The sequence below is a fragment of the Pteronotus mesoamericanus genome, unplaced genomic scaffold (assembly GCF_021234165.1).
Source record: "Pteronotus mesoamericanus isolate MK-2021 breed Mesoamerican mustached bat unplaced genomic scaffold, CSHL_Meso_final scaffold_85, whole genome shotgun sequence".
In the NCBI taxonomy this organism is placed as follows: domain Eukaryota; kingdom Metazoa; phylum Chordata; class Mammalia; order Chiroptera; family Mormoopidae; genus Pteronotus; species Pteronotus mesoamericanus.
Genome location: NW_026555329.1, coordinates 33,862,907 through 33,882,519, shown reverse-complemented (window position 1 = coordinate 33,882,519; position 19,613 = coordinate 33,862,907). Strand labels below are relative to the sequence as shown.

Here is a 19,613-nt window from a genome sequence, read left to right as displayed (position 1 = left end):
ATATAAGTTTAATGATTCAGCAAAAAAGAGCTTAGTTCAGTTAGAGATAAAGTACCCCATACTGATTTTGATATGTGCCTTTTATTTGACTGTGAAGTTAACTGAGTTGTGCTTGTTTAATAAATATCAGAAAATGCTTTGTAAAATACAAACGCTTTATATTAATATAAAAACATAGCTACCCTACTGAAAGGTCTCGCGCAGCTGTATCTGGCATCAGACAGCTTCAACTTTCCTCGCTATCGGTGGTTGTCAATTGGGACGATGGAGGTAAAGCACTTTATAAGTTAAACTAGTGCCTGAAACATTTCTATACCTACTACGATCACCGCAAATGCCCAGGTACATTAAATGACATGTACTATGGACAATTTTAACTTGACAAAAATAACTTCCTTTGGAATTACCCTGAAACCTCCCTGCTGTGGTCACCACGGAAACAATGCACTCTGCAGTCTTTGCTTTATCATTTGCATTGGGCTTATGGAATTATCACTAATTCTAAAGAAAAACTATTAATTCAATGTGGCATACTCTGAACACCAGGCTAAGTAAATGTTTCTTATAAATCAAGTATCTTTTCTTAGAATTGTTCCTTTTGGGGGCAGTTTACTGTAATCATGAAAGAGTGGAAAAAGGAGTAATACCATAAGAAAAGGTCTTATCCATGTTATTGGGACAAACAAGATAAAGATAATGGATATTTAAAGCACTAAACTTCACATCTGTGTAAGTGCTAAACACTGCCTGCGGAATAAGACTATCTAGGTCCAAATTCTACCACCATTATCTGGTACTTATAAAAATAGCCACATCTCAGTTTCCTTATCTATAAAATGGTGATGATAATATAAACTTCATAGGTTTTTACGTGAGTATTAAATGAGCTAGCGTATGTAAATCGCTTAGAATACTACCTGGTGCCTAATATCTCTTCTCTCTGGTCTTCCTGCTTCTTCTCAGTAACTTAGGGTCTCGCAGCTGGGAAGCTGTGGGGCTGGCAGACTGAGAAGCTACAGCCCATATTCCTGAACGCTGAGTGATAATAACTGATAATGATCAAAGGCTGCTGACAGGATTTAGAGCTCACCTAAACTAAGAAAGACACTGAGCAACTTCACCAACAATGCCACTTCAGTTGAGCATCTTCTGTTACATAAATTTTTGAAGAGGCGATATTTTGGGGAAAGAATTTCTTTGTGAAACAGTTGTTTAAATAGCATCAAAAAAGAGTTTGCGAGTTTTTGAAGACTGAAGGAAAAAAACTGAAATTTTAAAAAATTTCTGTATAGGAAAAAAATTCTCTGAGAACAAGCAATATTTTTAGAAGGCTATGTCTTTCTGTTTATTTCTAACAAAATATTTACACTTATGCTGACTTAAAAATTATAAAGTTAGGAAGTTTTTTCTTGGAAAATTTAGAAAATCTCTCAAAGGCATGACAAGGAGAAATCTTTTTAAGATATGATATTGAGTTAAAATCCTCTCTAACTACTTTCCAACTTACTGCATCATGACAGATATTTGCTATTCACTTGAAATGAATGTGGTTTTCCTTTTACATTTAATGTTACGTTGAAGATATTTTGCAGTGTTTTTCATACTTTCTGAAACTGCACACAAATAATGTTTTATAGAAGCAGATGTGTGACATCACATGAAAATCCTGTAAAACTTTTACATGAAAATCACATCTGCCAGTCTCCACTGTCATTTTCACTGTAGTTATACGGTTTGCTCTCTGTCTGTGCCAGAGGAGGCAGCTTTGCATGAAAGCTGCTCCAGGAAATTGTGTCTTCTGGGCTAGCTAGTTAGGCAAATTGTGTAGCTGCCATTGAAACCAAAATGTACCCAGCAGACATAATTTCACAAAAGAGGAGGAAAAAAACCACATTTATACAAAAGTCACAGCTGTTCACTCTACATTCTGCACTTTTTTTTTTTCATTAAAAATTTTCCCTTTCTTTAGAAGCAGTGACAGTTACATTTCTAGTTAGCAACTTAGGACATTTTAAGACATTGCTAAACTCTGCATTGTCATGGATTTAGTGTCTGACAGGGAAAAATGGGGCTAACTTCTCTCTGCTGCTACACAGAGTAGAAACTTGGTCCTTCTGCTCTGTCTCTAGGTGAAATAATAGAAGATGTAAATGAAATAGATGAGTAGGGCCCCTTGTTCTCTAACATTCAGAGCTGGGTGGCTGCCTCTTCGGAGCCAAACTAGTGTCGACATTCCTTAGTTAAGATCCACATGACATGGACTCCTCTTTCAAACCTCACGGGTCCTGCCCCCAGCGGCCATGCTGTCCAGAGCCCTCTGATGCAGTGGGCAGTGGAGCTGGGGGCTCCGAATGCTTGTGTCAGAAGCCAGTCTCACAGGCTGTGCCCAGCATGACTGCCCACTGTCTGATACCTGGCGTGACACAGTGTAGAGGAGAGCCAGAGAGGAGACTTTCTCTAGCCACTCCTCATTCTTTTCCAGTAATGAGTCTGAGGCTTGTTTGGACCATTATGGATGATGAACACTACATTTATGGGAGGCATCTTGGGCAGAGTTTTTAATTCGGGCTGTACATTCAGACTGCCTGGGTGCAAATTATGACCATTGCTATCTATATGGTGTGATACTGGGTAAGTTCTTTAACTTCTTCAGCTAGTTTCTTTAATATAAACTTAGGGCCATTTACCTCACTATCACTATAGCAAAGACTAAACATGGGGAAAAGACAGTTGAGCGCTAGCTCAGTTCATGGCACATACTAAGTATTCAGTAAATTTTAACTATTCTGATGATATGATGATGATGGTAATTTTTCTGACTTTTAAATATTTTAAACCTTTAACTTTAAAAAGGTAAAGTCAGTAATAGCGGTCAAAAGCTATTCAATCTAGGCTTTTCAGTTTCAAGTTGTATGAACATTTTCCTGCTATTGATTGCTGGAATTCCCGTCTGCTTGTCTGTGGCTGACAGGAAAACGAGTGTTTGTGGAACTGTGCTAGAGGCACCAACTGATTTCAATCTGACACGCCCTGCGGATGACAAACAGCCCACTCTGCAACTTCTGCTCCCTGTTGTTGGTCTCTTTGAAAAGACTGACTGATTGCTAAGCTGAACTTCTAATGTCCTTGCACAGGCTCTTCTGCTACTGGGTGGGGATGTGAGATGTTTTCATATTTTATATCTCTAATTGCATAAATGGGTGTATAATTAAACATCAAAAATGATAGTTCTGCAAAAAAACCACTGTGCATCATCATCAATAGAATTAGTAAATCAACATTTTCTTGATTACAGATTTATCCTAAAGGCCACCTTGCTTTATTATATTAACTAAATATTAAGACTGCAAGTTAAAATGAATGATTCTTTAAGATACTGACATTAATATTATCATTTCAATTATAAACTGTATTAAGTTAGGCATATATTTTATATTTATGATATCTACACTGAAAAATTAAAAGAGCAACTTAAGTTAGACAGTTACTGCTTTTTTCCTATATAAATTAACTATAAAGAAATTAGGTGAATTTTTTTTCCAACAAAAATGCTCTGTGGACTGAAAGTGATAAATAAGTACAATGTTCACGTATCATACTGATTTCACAAACAAAACTATTATTCAGAACCAATATATAGCTTGTGAAATAACAGTGTCATGGAGATGAGATTCACATTTTTTGAACAATTAAAACGAACCATGTAAACAGGCATATTCCAATTCAAATGGACAAATTGTCTTTGTTATGTGAAAAATATCCCTCATTTCAAGTAATGTTATATTATATCAAATAAATAGAGGTATTTTAATTATGCTGATGATTTTTTTCCAAAAGATGTTTCCAAGAAATATTGGAATGTAATTCTACTTAAAATTATCTTTAAGATAGAATGATCTATCTCAGTTTTCTGCTTGGCCTGATAACATCCACACTGGTATTGGTGTACCTTCTATACGGTGTGATCGGGAAAAGCCATGACAAATAATAGAATTGGATGCAGCTTGAAGGACATTGAACTATTTGACTCACCTGTATCATGAGCTTGACTACTTTTTGGAATCTAAAATTATTAAATGTCAATTTTATTTAATGTAGGACATGACTAATTAAATTATAAATATTTTTCTGATTATGGTGGTAATACATGAAAAATGAAGTAGAGGAATGTAAAGAGAAATATAATTTAAGCAAAAACAAAGAAAAGGATAATCATTTGAAATATAACTAAAATAAGGACAATTTTCTTTAAGAGTTATAGTCAATATCCAGTTCGATACTTCACTGCAAACCAGCATCATATCTTGAAGAACACACACCTCAATGATCAAGAAAGTAGGAAGCACTGCTTTCTGACACGTGGGTGTCTCACATCTCTGATAGATAATTAAAGCAGAGAAGAAAGGTTCGAGTTAAACATTGTTTCCCACATTGAATGTCAGCTCAAAAGGAGTTGAGAAAGATGTGGAAGAACAATCTGAAGCGGTAACATAAGGGAGGAGGTCAGTAAAGCATGTTCTGCAGGTCAAATTCAACCAGTTGGCTGTTTTTGCAAATAAAGTTTTATTGAAACATAGCTATGCCCATTCATTTTAGTGACATTTATGGTTGCTTTCAAGCTACAATGGCTGAATTGAGTAATTGTGACAGAAGCCATATGCCCTCTGTCCCTACTCCAAATATTTATCTGGCTTTTTATGCAGTTTTCCAGTATCTGGATTAAGGAAAAGATTCTTAATCTATGAATTTAGCAAGGAAGGGTGTTAAATATGAGATCTGGCATGGCAGATATCTCAGTTTTCTTTCATTATATTGAACTGCCTTGTATTTCAGAGGTAATAAGCTTTGGCACAGGACAGTCTGATTCTACGCTGTGAAATAAGACAAACTAGCATTTATTGGAAACATTTAATGCTGCTAACTTTATCCAGGAACTGCAGGTACATTATTATTAAAATATTTGTATCTTTTAATTAGTTAGCAGTGTAGTGGGACTTGGGGGCCTTATAATTCTTTAGTAGTGATTTCCCTTTATTTTTTGCAATTAGAGATACCTCCATGTATTTATCTCACTTTTTGCATTTATTGAGCATCCACATGACATTAGAACATTAGCTACTATGTTAGAAGATTGCATGTGACAAATTAGGTCAATTCACTTTGCCTGGAAATGGCTGACTATGGTACCAAAATTGGGGCTTCTCCAAATGAAAATGGTGGGTCAAAGTATTCAAGACTAGTGGTGATGAGGAAGGTGCTCAAGGGCGGGGAGCACGCAGGTCTTATTCATCCATACATCCCCAGCACAAAGGAAGGCTTGATGCTTAATAAAAGCCCAGGAACTGTGTGAATATGGTTCAAAAACAATTTAGCAATAAGCCCATCAATCTGTAACCCTTGACCATCTGGATTATTACTGTAAAACAGAATATGATTGGAGAAAACAGAGTTTGATCTTGATAAATAGTATGAATGTTTTTTGTTTACCAATCTCTGCACTTCATAGGAAATATATTAACATTTCTCATAAGGAAAATGTGGATTTTGTTATTTACCAAACAACAAACAACAGTACACAATAGATAATAGAATCATTTTCTATTAGAAAAGTAGATTCTGGAAAAATATGTCACATATTTTGACTTATAACTTGACACATAACTTTTGAAAATTATGAATATTACTTGATTTTCCTATGAAAAATATGTATGTAATTTAATCCTTTTAGGAGCTTTATTTTGAATAAAGGGGTCCATAAAGGGGATAACTTATATTATGCCCTAGCATAATAATTAAAGCAATGCAACCTCTAATAATATAGAAATCCAATCTACAGGAAGAATACTGTTGATTTGAAATGGGATCTTAAAAGTAAAAAAAATGTCTAAAATTTATTTCATCCTTTGACTGGAAAGCATGGCTGCTTCATCTAATTGACTTTGAAATCTGGTTTATTAGAACATCTCTTTTTACACTCCCCAGTCAGCTTCCAAAATTTTGATGTCAAAATGAAGGGCATTTACTTTGATATCTTTATCGCTCATTTAGAGGACAATGTGAAATACACTTTTCCAATTGCTGTTTTAGAATCTTGAATCAAAGGAAAAGAATGACAAATTAGCCAGCTGGAAGAGGCAAGAGACAGCCAGCTAGTGTTGCTAGAGTCTCCATGGATACTTCCAAGTAAGATAAAGGGAAATAAAAGGAGTGTCAGCCACACATACTCAATAAATGAAATACTAACATAATTTGACAACATATTAATAACAAGTTAATATCACACTTAGAGACTTACTCAACATAATAAGTGCCGTATATGGGATCATCGATTTTTTCCCAGCCATATGGAAGCTCTGAAAAATAAAAAGTTGTTTCTTTCAGTAAATAAGTAACAGATATCACAATTTCTAATAAAAAGTAATATAATTTAATTGTTTGTGGATCACAGATATAGTTTATCAAAGTGGAATAAAGCATTCAGTGTCAGCAGCAAATTTCAAACACATATTGTAGGAACTATTAGAAGCACCAACTTGAAAATTGGCAGTTAAAACCCAAAGCTCTCTTCTCTGCAGACATACTGCTGGGTCTCGCTGTTTATCCCACGCCAAACAGTAGGATGGCACGTCATCATGTTATCACCACTCAAGGCAATACAGAAGGCAAACTACTTTCCTGAAAGTGCATACAGCTTTCTTATTTATGTGCATTGTTAAAATGATTGTTTCAGGATAAAGATCATATTTTCAAAATATATTTCTGAGGATAGCAATTTCTTTTTCTGATGAATGTAACAAAAGACATTATAAATTCTCAATTGACATTCCACTATTCAAGATGGTTAGCTTGCTGTTCTCTCCACATGGGTCAGATTTTGAATGCTGCCAATATTCTCTTGGGCATATTTTTTTATAAGGTCTAAAAATCTAAACACATTTTCCTTGACAACATGGTTCATATTTCCAATTCCCCATGGGTAATTTTAATACATACACATTTAAAATGTCAACAATGCTATAAATGCTACTACATGCAAAAATAGGCTGTTTGAACACCAGGCTTTGCTTCATGACACACTGCCTTTATAATTATTAATTTCTAAATATAAAGAACATTATATTTTTCTTGATGGATATTAATTTTATGTATATAGATTTGAACTCTAAGATACTGGCATACTCTAAATAATATATTTAAATCAAATTTAAAGTTTTATTATTATAGTAGTAATACATGTTTACTTAGACGAAGTACAGTTATAAAAAATTACAATCACTTGCAATTCCTCCATCCAGAGGTAACCACTGTTAATATTTTTGTGAATATTCTTTCTATATATGTGTGTATTCATATATACCGTATTTTGCTGTGTATAATGCACACCTACGTTTCTGTGTGCACTATACATACCCATTATTATACCCATGTATAATGCGTATCCTTATTTTTCCCTCAAAAATTTGGGCAAAAAGTGTGCATTATACATGGCAAAATACAGTATATACACATACATATATACATATATATACACAAATAATATTTTAGAGAAAGTATTGTTATAGCCTACTTTTCGAGGGCTATAACAAGAAAATATCGAGGGCATCCTTCAACATGAGTAAATGTTACTGAACAACATCACCTACAGTGGCACAGCAAGAGTCTGTGGGATGGCCAGGTCTTTGGAATCCCAGCAGTCTTCTATTATTAACCATTGGGACTTTCCAGTTTTTACCTGTTGTATATTATCTGTGTTGGATTTACTAAACCTAAACTTCCATCATTTTCCTAGTAACGTAGTAATGATAAATTTCTATAAGTGGGATTTTGGATTAAAGGGCATGAACCCTTTTATGGCTTTTAATATACAGCCAGATTACTACCTGCACACTCACAGAAGAGGACCAATTTGTAAGCTCACTAGTGACTTTGTTTCTCTGTACCATCAAATTAAACTCAGGTCCACAATTCCCTATCCAAAACTTTTAAGAGATAGATAGGTTTTGGAATTCAGTACTTTTCCAATTTAAGAAAGTTACTGTGATGCAAATGCTTTCTAATCTGTAACGCTCCATGCAGAGTCTGGGAAGCACTTTATAGTCAAACACATGAGTATGTATGCAGCCAAAATTATGTGGCTTACATTGAGAGGCACAAATAAGAACTACTTCCTATCAGTCAGCAGGCGTTTGCTACCAGTGTGTCCACGTCGGGTTATATTTTGCTGGCACATGAGTTACAAAAGGCAGTTTTTAGAGCTTTTAATATTGGATATGCAGATAAAGTATTATGTATCATTATTTGAAAATGAATCAAATTGATTTTAAAATGGCAGCTCATGGCTGTTTTAATTTACCTTTCTTGGATTTCCAGTTAGTTTGAACACTTTCATTTGTCCATCCTTGGATAATTATTTTTACTTTTGTGTATTTTTATTAATTCATAAGACCTTTACTAATTAAGGACATTAATTTTTTTATCATGTATATTGCATATACATTAAGAGTCTGTTTAGACTGTAATTTTTTTGAACTTTTTTTAACACATAGAAGTTTTAAATTTTATTTGGTTAAGTTTATCATTGTTTTCCTTTATGGCTTCTATCTTTGGAGCTTAGCTTAACTACTAAAGAAAATTTTCTAGTTTTTTTTCTTTTAAATATAAAGTCTAGTCTATTACTTTGTTTCCTTATTCTTAGAGTTGTTCTAGCATAATAAAATTATAACACCAAATTGTTAAGCACCTTAAGAAATTTTTCTGTCAAAATGATGACAGCACACTTTTACTAGGTATTTACTATGGTCCATACATTAGTGAATTTCCATGTACTAACTCGTTTTACCCTAACAACAACTCAGGATTTAAAATCCCTGTACTCTGGTTCCAGCAATCTTAATCAATTTAGATAACAATTTAGACATTGTTTAACACAACAGAGATGACACCTAAGATTAAGTAGAGTAACTATCCACATGGTTTTCACCAAATCCTTTAAACTACTGGAGAATATGGCTATTAAAATGAAGAGTCCATTTGACAAATATTGAGTGCCTTTTACATACAGCAAAGTGCCTTTTACTAAAGTAAAAGAATATACAGAGCACAGCAATCAATATTATGGATATGTATTGTTAATATGGCTGAATATACAGATTCATATTTAAATAGGTTTAATATAATTTCATGAATACAACACCAAATAATCATATTCAATAACATATGGAAGAGCCTAATATTGTTAATTTTATGGATACTAGTTTTACTTCTTAATGGCATTGTTATATGGAAGCATTTCATGGTTCAATTTTTAAAATTATCTTTTATAATGTAAAGCATTCCTTCACATATTCTTTACCTTTAGTTTTTTTTGAGTAAATTACTAATTCTAGCAATGTATCTGGTAAGTATAGATTTCATTGATTCTTCATCTTTGCAGATTTATAGCACCAAAGGTTCAGTGAACATTTATTTATAATCCTTTCTCCTTGTCATCATGAAATATTCATCAGAATTTAGGGGATATCTTTTATTTCATAAGATATCAATACCTTGTGCTTGTTTGCCTATTTCATATTTCCAAAATAAGCTATTAATTTGTGCCAAAAATTATATAAGGACTTGAATTTTAAAATAAGCTATTAGTGATCCTTAACTCACACTTTGAGACAAAATAATACACTATAGTTCTAACTCTTTGTTATAAAGAGCTGCCATTTATTTCATTTTAAATATTTATAAGGGATTGATAGATAGTTACAAGAAACCAGTAACACATACATATATTACTTCATTTACAAATGTAGCAGAATGAGTATAAAAATCTACAACCAATATTTTAAAAAGTGTATGTGTATTCATTACACATGTATGTGCATTTATATGCATGCATATTCATGTGTGTATGTATACATGTGTGTTTACCTGCATGCACATGTGTATGTGCAAGGGGGTGTGTGTATTCCCCTTGATGACATTTTTCTTGAGCAACAAAGAAAGGTCTACGCTAGAATGGTAATAAAAAACCACAAGTTTTTCTTCACTCATAACAAGGCAAGTCAAAGATAAACTCTTTAAGGTTATAAGCTTATATGTACATTTAAGATTTAAGGTTATACATACATTTAGATGATGAAAAATTAAGAATCGTCTTTTACTGAGAAAAGTGAACTTTCGGTCTTGAATTAATTATTTAAAATATTTTATTTCTTTATTTTTAGAGCGAGAGGAAAGGAGGGAGAAAGAGTAGGAGAGAAATATCAATGTGTGGTTGCCTCTCACGCTCCTGCACTGGGTACCTGGCCCACAACCCAGGCATGTGCCTTGTTTGGGAATCAAACCGGCAACCCTTTGGTTCAGAGAGGTCAGCACACAATCCACTGAGCCACACCAGCCAGGGCTTGAATTAATTTTTAAAAGACAATTGCTTCTTTTAAAAATAAAGTTAACAAATAAAAAATTTTTCCAGTTTTATACTATTTGCTTAATCAGACAAGCATGTAGCTTGGAGCTTGTGGGACCTAGGTTACTTAGAATTTTTAATTTAACAATACCCGACAAATTTAAAGATGATTAAGGTCACACTGATGAAAGAATAACATGTATTATGCAAATGGAAAAATAAACATGAGATGAGCAAGGTTAATGCTGCATTAAGAACAGTTTTTTAAAGGTTTTATTTATTTTTTCGAGAGAGGGGAAGTGATGGATAAAGAGAGAGAGAAACACCAATGTGTGAGAGATACATCATTCAGGAAAACATTGTTTTGTGCAATTCATGTCTCTAAGAACAGGAATGACTGTTTCCTCGGGTTTACTTTATTATTTATATAAGTGACAAAAAATGACTCCTCCTGCACACCCCCAGTCAGGTATTCGGGCATGTGCCCCAACTGGGAATCAAACCGGCGACCTTTCAGTTCGCAGGCCAGTGCTCAGTTCACTGAGCCACACCAGCCAGGGCTAAGAACTGCTTTTGAGGTTTTTATTTTTCCCAGGCCATGGAATCATGGAGCAAATTCAGTGAGTAGTATTCCTGCAGTGATCCCTTCTCCAGAAGTCTGTGTAAGTGTCTAGGTTAATTTGTATCAGTCATGTAAGCTTTGTAAAACTGCAAAAGAACCAAAAGATTAAGTAGGTATCCTGTACTGCCTGGATTGTGCTACAGTTACTAAGCTATATTTTGTACTTGTTCTTTCCAAATTTTATCTGTCTGTTAGGTTCACTGTCATTGCAGGAAAGAGAGACTCCTTTATGCTAACTCACAAAAAACAGCTTTCAGTCTGCAACTGGGAACCTTATGGAATACAAAGACTGTATATCTTATGGAAATGGGACCCAAATACAGGAAAGCTGTAAAGAACCCAGGATACACTTACTCAGGATATCTCAGAAGGATCCCTGCTGTCTGTTTTTCTTTGTCTTTTAAACTACATCCTTTATCTTTGTATCTGTGTTTCCTTCTCTTTTAATGACTGGCTACTTCTGTTGCTCATCTTGTGTATGTCCTGCAATGGATATACCAAACTTGACTCTATGTTACTTTTTATTTCAAGCACTGCTTTTACTACTTTGATCTCTCAGTTTCCCAATTCTGTATATCACATCTTCTCCCAAGAATTCATTAATCCAGTTCATTTTCTTCAAAACGATCAATGTAATAGCTGCCCTCAGGTTAAGAACACACCCACAGCATAACCTGGTATGGGTGGGGGTTGTGCCCTTAGGTAGATCTGTGACAGTCTATACCATAACTGGTCCGTCCTCTTCCATAGGGTCGAGGTCATAACAGAAGAAGATGGAGGTAATGCCACGATGTGGAGGAGACCATGTAGACAGGAAGACTAACTGCACTGTAGGATTCTGGATTAGGTCCTAGACCAGAAAAAGGGACCTTAGCGATACAAGTGACAAAATTCAAATAAGATTTGTACATTAGTTAATAGTCTATATAAATGTTAATTTCCTGTTTTCAATAATTGTATTTATAAAAGATGTTAACATTAGGGGAAGCTAGGCTAAAGGTATAGAAGAACACTTAGCGCTATTTTTGTAATTTTTTGGATATCTAAAATAATTCCAAATAATTTGAAAAAAAATTTCAAAATAAAAACACCAAGAAAGCTATTTTACCAACTCTCACTATTAATTACTGACTTCTATTCACACTTTATTAATATTCAACCAGATACTTATAACACTGAATTCATTTGGATAGTGTTAAATTTTAAAAAATGAGAATGCAGTTTTTTGCATTTATATTCTTTTAATTATGTTGATTTATTCTATAGAGACTTTTCCAAGAAAGTGACTTTTAATTTTATTTTACCATTTATTTTCTGTTGTCTATCCTTCTGCTGGAAAACTTAGGTAAATTCCACATTCATGTTTAAGAGTTAATACATCTTGAATCCTAGAAAATACACATTCAGTAATATAAGTTTCACCCTGACTGGAGTAATGCAGAGGTTTGGGTGTTGTCCTGTTAATGGAAAGGTTGCTGGTTTGATTTCCAGTCAGAGCACATGCCTGGTTTACGGACCAGGTCCTCCAGCGAAGGGCCTGTGAGAGGCAACCGACTGATGTTTCTCTCCCTCTCTTTCTCCCTCCCTTCCCCTCTCTCTAAAAATAAATACAATCTTTTAAAAAATAACGAGTTCCGAATCTGGAATAAGGCTTAGTTCCTTTTCTGGGAGGCAGTGTCTTGTACAGGCTACGGTGTGAATTATGTCAATTCTTAAAAAGTTGTGCATAAGGCCCATCCTGGTGGGCAGCTCACAATTCTCTTTAAGGACAGGAAAACAGACCAGTTTAGGAAGCATACAAAGTACTAAAATATTGGAGAGGAAAAGGGACCAGAAGGGACCTTTAACTTTGTATTATTTTATTTGGACCAGTTTTAATTTGTAATTGAGGCTCTTTTTTTTTTTTTAAAGGAAGTAATGACATTACAAAAGAACGTAAGAAACATATACTTTCTTAGCTTGAATAATATAATGTATAGTATACAATATAGTCATAGCTAATACTCATTTAAAATGTTTTCCTTCAAACTTTATTAGATTTTTACTACATATATTATACAAATCAAAAAATAGAACTAAATTTTTCAGGAAAGTTTTATAACTTTGCTTTCCAAATAGTCCTAAGGAGTGTGAGTTTTTATAAGGAACACATTTGTAGAATGAAAGAAAAGGAGGAAAAGGATACTGTGCAAAAATAAAAAATCCAAAAAGTGACTTCTTCCTTATTGATAAGCTTTATTATATCTTTGTCTCTCTTTTCCTTTATTCAAAATGCAATTGTAATTATAAAAGTAAATTCTGGAAAGGTTTTTGTTTTAAAAAAAATCCTTACAATAATGATGAGCTATCACAGTCCTGTTTCCCCATATAAAGTTGAGAGTGTGTCCTTCTAGACCCTTTTCTGTGTATCAAGACTCAAATTTGCTCCTTTTTACCAGAGAAAATTATTTCATGCAGTAGGAAAATAAACAATCAAAAAAATCCAAACTATGCAACCTAAAATTGAAATAGAAAATGTTATTTACTTATGGTCTATCATCTTCAGAAAAGGCCTACATGGAAGAGCACAAATCCATTTGAATTCATAGAAATACAGGCTGGTCTTCATTCATGGGCAGCTAGGAGCTTTACTATTTTGAGAGTAGAAAGAACTAGCTGAGCTGAATTTTACAGTACTGACATTTAATTCATGTTAGTATGTGGATTTAGCCATAGCATTTCATCACCACAGTATTATAGTGCATTTTTAAATTATTGACCATGATCTCATGGACTTGTTCTAGATTAAAAAAATACAATGGCAGACTTCTGTTCAAGATGGAAGTGTACGTAGACACACTTCACTTCCTTGGGCAACCACAGAGAGAACTACACTAAATCTCAAAACATATAACACCCAGAACTGTCAGAAAATGGAGCTGCATGGAAGTCCTCAACCAAGGATTTAAAGAAGCCACTTTCATCCAGATGGGTAGGAGGGGCAGAGTCATAGAGAGGGGCTTAGAGGTGCCACAATGCAACACAGAGAGGCGATGGTGGTGGCACGGATCAGACGGTCCCACTCTCACGTGTAGTGGATGAAAATCAGGAGGGATACCTTGGCAGCAAGCAATCCCACCCCAGGGTTCTACCCCTGGGAAGACAGATCTCTGTAACCTCTAGCTGTAAAAACCATTGTGGGTTGAGGTGGCAGAAGAAACTGCCGGATTTTCAGGAGATTCCGTTTAAAAGGCACACAGGGACTTAGAATGCACTCTGGGATTCAATACCAAGGGAACAGCAGGGAAGGTGCCAGTCCCATATGGGAAGTGGGTGAAATGCCTGGAAATGGGGAGAGTGCCTGGCAAATCTCCAGAAGCCAAGCAGTGGCACTGACCACCCTGTGAGCCCCCTCTCCACACACAGCCACAAGTGAGTGAAGGAGGTTGCCCCACTCTGGTGATTACCAAAGGCTCCACCGCACACAATTTACAGGTGTCTTTTATATGAGAGGGAGTCAAAGCTACTTTACCTAATACACATAAACAAACACAGGGAGCCTGCTGAATTGAGGAGACAAAGAAATATGGCCCAAATGAAAGAATAGGACAAAACCTCAGGGAAAGAACTAAAGGCAATAGAGATAACAAACTATTGGATGCAGAGTTCAAAACACTGGTGATCAGGATGCTCAAAGAACTCAGTGAGTACGGCAAAAACATAAGGGAAGAAATGAAATTTACACTAATTGAAATAAAGTAAAATCTACAGGGAGCCAATGGTGGAGAGGATGAAGACGAGAATCAAATCAATGATTTGGAACACCAGGAAGGAAAAAGCATTCAGTCAGAAGAGCAGGAAGAAAAAAGAATTTAAAAAAATGAGGAGAGGCTTAAGAACTTCTGGGACAACTTTAAATGTGCCAACAGCTGAATCATAGGGGTGCCAGAAGGAGAAGAGGAAGAGTCAGAAATTGAAAACTTATTTGAAAAAATAATGAAAGAAAAATTCCCTAATTTGGTGAAGGATATAGACATACAAGTCCAGGAAGCACAGAGAGTCCTAAACAAGTTGGACCCAAAGAGGACCACAGCAAGGCATATCATAATTAAAATGCCAAAGGTTAAAGATAAAGAGAAAACCTTAAAAGCAAGCAGCAAGAGAAAAGCAGAGTTACCTACAAAAGAGTTCCAAAAGACTATCAGCTAATGTCTCAAGAGACACTTTGCAGGCAAGAAGGAACTAGCAAGAAGTATTCAAAGTGATGAAAAGCAAGCGCTGACAACCTAGATTACCCTATCCATCAAAGCTATCATTTAGAATGGAAGGGCAGATAAAGTGCTTCCCAAACAAGGTAAAGCCAAAGGAGTTCATCATCACCAAACCATTTTTATATGAAATGTTAAAGGGACTTATTTAAGAAAAAGAAGACCAAAACTATTAACATTAAAATGGCAAAAAATTCACAACTATCAACAACTGAATAAAAAAAAATTAGGGAAACCACCAGAACAGGAACAGAATCATAGATATGGAGATCATTTGGAAGGTGATCAGCTGGGAAGGGGAAGGGAGAGAATGAGGGAAAAGGGGCAGGGATTAAGAAGTATAATTAGTAGGTACAAAATAAGCAAGGGGATGTCAATAATAGTATAGGAAATGGAGAAGGCAAAGGATTTATATGCACAACCCACAGACATGAACTTAGGCGGGGGAATGCTGGAGGGAAGGGAAGTACTGGTTGGATGGAGGTAAAGGGGAAAATATTGGGACTATAATAGCATAATCAATAAAATGTATTTAAAAAGAATAAATTATTTTTGGAAAAAAATACAATTGTATAAACAATTCCAAATAAATTTATTCTTTAATGTATCTTACCAAACTTGAGTAAAAAAATATATGAGATTATCTTGGCAGATATTGGTACACAAAGAAATGTGTACTTGGTAATGTTTGGACATTCAGGGGCCCTTTCCTACCTGGTAAAGAAAGCTGTCAAATATAGATGTGAGCTTTTGCAATGCTAACTTACACATGACAGAGTAACCTATCTGAGATGGTGAAAAGAAGTGGTGGTAGGGCCTTGGCCAGTGTGGCCTGGTTGGTTGGAGTGTCATCCCATAAACCAAAAGATAGTAGGTTCGATTCCTGGTCAGGGCACGATTCCTGGTTCAAGGCCTAAGTTACGGGTTTGGTCCCTGGTCAGGGTGCGTACAAGAGACAATCGGTTGACATTTCTCTCCCTCTCTTCTCCTCTCTCTAAAATCAATAAGCATGTCCCTGAATCACGATAAAAGAAAGAAGTGGTGGTAGTAGGAAGGCATGGCACAAAGGAGGATGTTTTCTGGTTTAGGTTTTTAAGCTGCTTTAAAAGGTCAAAAAGTGATGAACCTAGTAGGTTATTGAAAAAACAATTCCTAGAGCTCTAGATACAAAGAAGGATTTAGGAAGCAACTAGGTGCTTAGGATTTCAAAATGTTTATCTCCAGTTTCTCTTAACCTTTATGAGTTTATGTTCATCCATTCATTGATCTATCTACTTATTATCATCATCCACTTAAAATAATTTATTGAAACATGTTGAGCTTCTATATTATAAAATTTTAACCTCTTCACTTACCCTGAAAAACCATAACCACCCATAACCCATGCCAACAACATAATTAGAAGAAAGAAAATACTATGAAGTTCGAAAGTCATACATAAACAGAGACATAAATGCCCTAGTCTAGCAGGACGAACTCAGGGGCTTATTCTGGATCAGGAATGGTGGTGATTATACAGAAAAGAGAAGAGCTTGGGGGTAGAAAAGCAGACAAAATCACCCTCAGAAAGATAAATTCCCATCCTAAGTGGGAGAAAATGCTGATAACAGACCTGGTTGATTAGAACTCAACTAATGGGGAATTGAACAGAATAAGAGGTGGAATCTTGGGAAGACACTGCTTCATAAGAAGACGGAAATGATGTTAATGAAGATGATGGCCCTTGGAAATTTGGTTATGACACGAAAAAACATGAGGTAGAAATTCAGCATTTGCAGAAACAAAAGAGAATCTTAAGATCCTAAGACATACCGACTACTCTGCAAAAAAAAAGATCATCCATTAAAGAATTAGTAATTCACAAAAGAGACAGAAGAGGGTGCTCATGAACTAAGAATGCAGAAATCCACCAAAATCCTTTATTTTTGCTTATATGAAACTGTTAGTAATGGTCTAATTCTAGAAAAGATATTTTTCAAAATTAATAGAAGACAGCAGACAATATTCATATAATGTTACTATAAGAAATTAGAAATAAGATAATACAACTAATGAAAATTTGTTGTCCTCCTTCACAATAAACAACAAAAAAACAAAAACAAAAATGAGAAAACTGTAATGAATTCTCAAGGTATTTTGAAACAAGTGCTTATGAATATGAAAAATTTTATATCCAAAATTTAAAACCTTTTAATAGAAATGGACAAAGAACAGAAAGATAGTTAAGGAGAGTTGATGGAAAAAAAGAATCTTTGAAATTAAAACTGAATTACAAGGTACTCAAGAGATAATAGATTCACTTGAAAATAAAATAGGGATCATTTAGGAAAGACACGGCAATAGCCAAAAGAACAAAGTGAAATTTAAAAAGAATAGTAAAAAAGCCATTCATATAGAAGATAAGCAAAGATAATCCAGTATATGTATAATTGGAATACATGAAGAGGAAAATAATAGGATATTTAAAATGATAATCTAAAAAGTTTTTTCCAGAAATAACTACATCCATATACTGAAAGGGCTTTCCAAGTAGCTGGAACATTATCTCAAAACAGTCGATTCCAAGATACAGATTTAAAAGATAGGGAAAAGAAAAACTGGCTAAAAGATAAGTTGCTTATAATGGGGGGGGGGGGCGCAGGTTGATTTGTTACTTTAGGCAGTTACTTAGTAAATAATAAAAGGAGCAAAGGAAGCAAACAAAACCAGCCTGATTAGGTAGGAAGAGGCAGCTTTACAGTCACCCAGAGGAGGAATCCACCCGATTAACGCGGGGGAGGAAAAAAGGGCGCAGGAGAGGGTCCCCTCACTAAGCACGTGGGCAGCCGAAGCCAAACGACGAAGCAGAACTATGAGACATGCGCGGTAGGAGCCAAAACGGCGACCATAAAGAGGGAGGAGACCACCTCGGAAAAATACGGGAAAAAGACCGAATAGGATGGGGGAAAGAATCCCTGCAAAATCCAGGAAAGAATTGGAGAGGGAAAGGCACTAGTACAACCCTGGGAAGAGCCAGAATAGTTTGAAAGAAAGCTTTTCCCTTCCTAAACCCAAGGAAATATAGTTAAAGCCTAACAAAGGCTCGTCTGGGAGGAGGTCGTGGTCGCTGCTCGGCCCAGTGCCAGGGAACCTTGGCTATGGACGTGCAGACAGGGGAACGGAGCACAGAGAAGTAACGTAATTTGCCCAGTCACACAGATAAGAATTCTATTGCCAGCTAGGAGCCGAGACTGAGCTGGGCTACGGGAGGCGATGGCACAGTTTCTCTGGGTCCCGATCCTCCTGAGACGAGTGGGCGCCGCGCGGGCCCGCAGCCCGAAGCTGGATTTCCTTCGTAGCGGGAGGGAGATGAACCGCCTGGTCTCGGGTGGGGCATCGGGCCTGGTGCGCAGGCCGACGGCACCCACCAGCTTCTGCTGCTGGACCCACCAGGGAAGCGCCTGGCGGAGTGCGGCAGACTCTTCAAAGGCATCTGCGCCTTGCACGCTTCTTTTTTCACGCAGTACTTCCTTTCTTTTCTCCTAAGTGCTAAGGGAACTCCTAAATGACTTGCAATCGGGGGCAGCAGTGGGTTTTAAGGACTCTCCTTTTGTCACTACAACGCCCTTTCCTGACTCGGCCGCTCAGTTTAGGCTTATTCCCTTTGCTGTGATCTGGCCTCTTCTATTCTTCTTTTGTTTTTGCTTAATAAATCTTGGCTATTACAGCTCAAATCCTTCTTTGCATATGTCCCTGAAATTCCCTTCGATGACACTGCAAGACTCTTATTTCCTCTGGTAACAGTTTCACATCTCAGGGACAACATACACAGCTAGAGAACAGTGAAGTAGCCTTTTACAGAATCTCAAAGAAAAAGTGAGCCAAGGATTTTATATCCAACCACTTTGTCTTTCAAGTACCAACACACACACTTACACCTCCCTCCTCCCCCCACCAGAGTTTATATTCCGTAAAAACGTGGGGAATACAGTATCCAAAGACACTTCCTGAGGTACCTATATAATTAAACCAACCTTAATTCAAGAGATGAGTGAAGGAAAGAACTAAGAGTACGATTCAACACATTTAATTTTACATCAAAATGTAGAACAAAAGTGGAAACAAAGGTTGGAATAATAATGAAAATATTATATGTGTAAACACTGTTGAAATAATGCAATTAAAAAACAGAGGAGAAAAACAAAACAGAATGACCAATGATCTCATTAATTGTTGCTTAGGTAATAAATAGGTGGATGTCCCAGAAAATCATTTAAAGCTAATACCTGATTAAGGGCCTTAAAAAGGTATCAGTGTAAAAGCAAACGTTAGAACACAAATATACACTGTTCTAAATACCAAAAATGAA

At 35.8% G+C, this 19,613-nt stretch overlaps 1 protein-coding gene across 1 annotated transcript in view; it reads right to left on the bottom strand.

Annotated features, from left to right (window-relative positions):
* Positions 1-19,613, bottom strand: part of MAGI2 (membrane associated guanylate kinase, WW and PDZ domain containing 2) — a 1,404,484-nt gene that overhangs the window by 319,607 nt on the left and 1,065,264 nt on the right. The window contains exon 7 of the mRNA XM_054563833.1: positions 6,296-6,353. Within this exon, the coding sequence (XP_054419808.1) occupies positions 6,296-6,353 (58 nt within the window). The remainder of the gene's footprint in view (positions 1-6,295; positions 6,354-19,613) is intronic.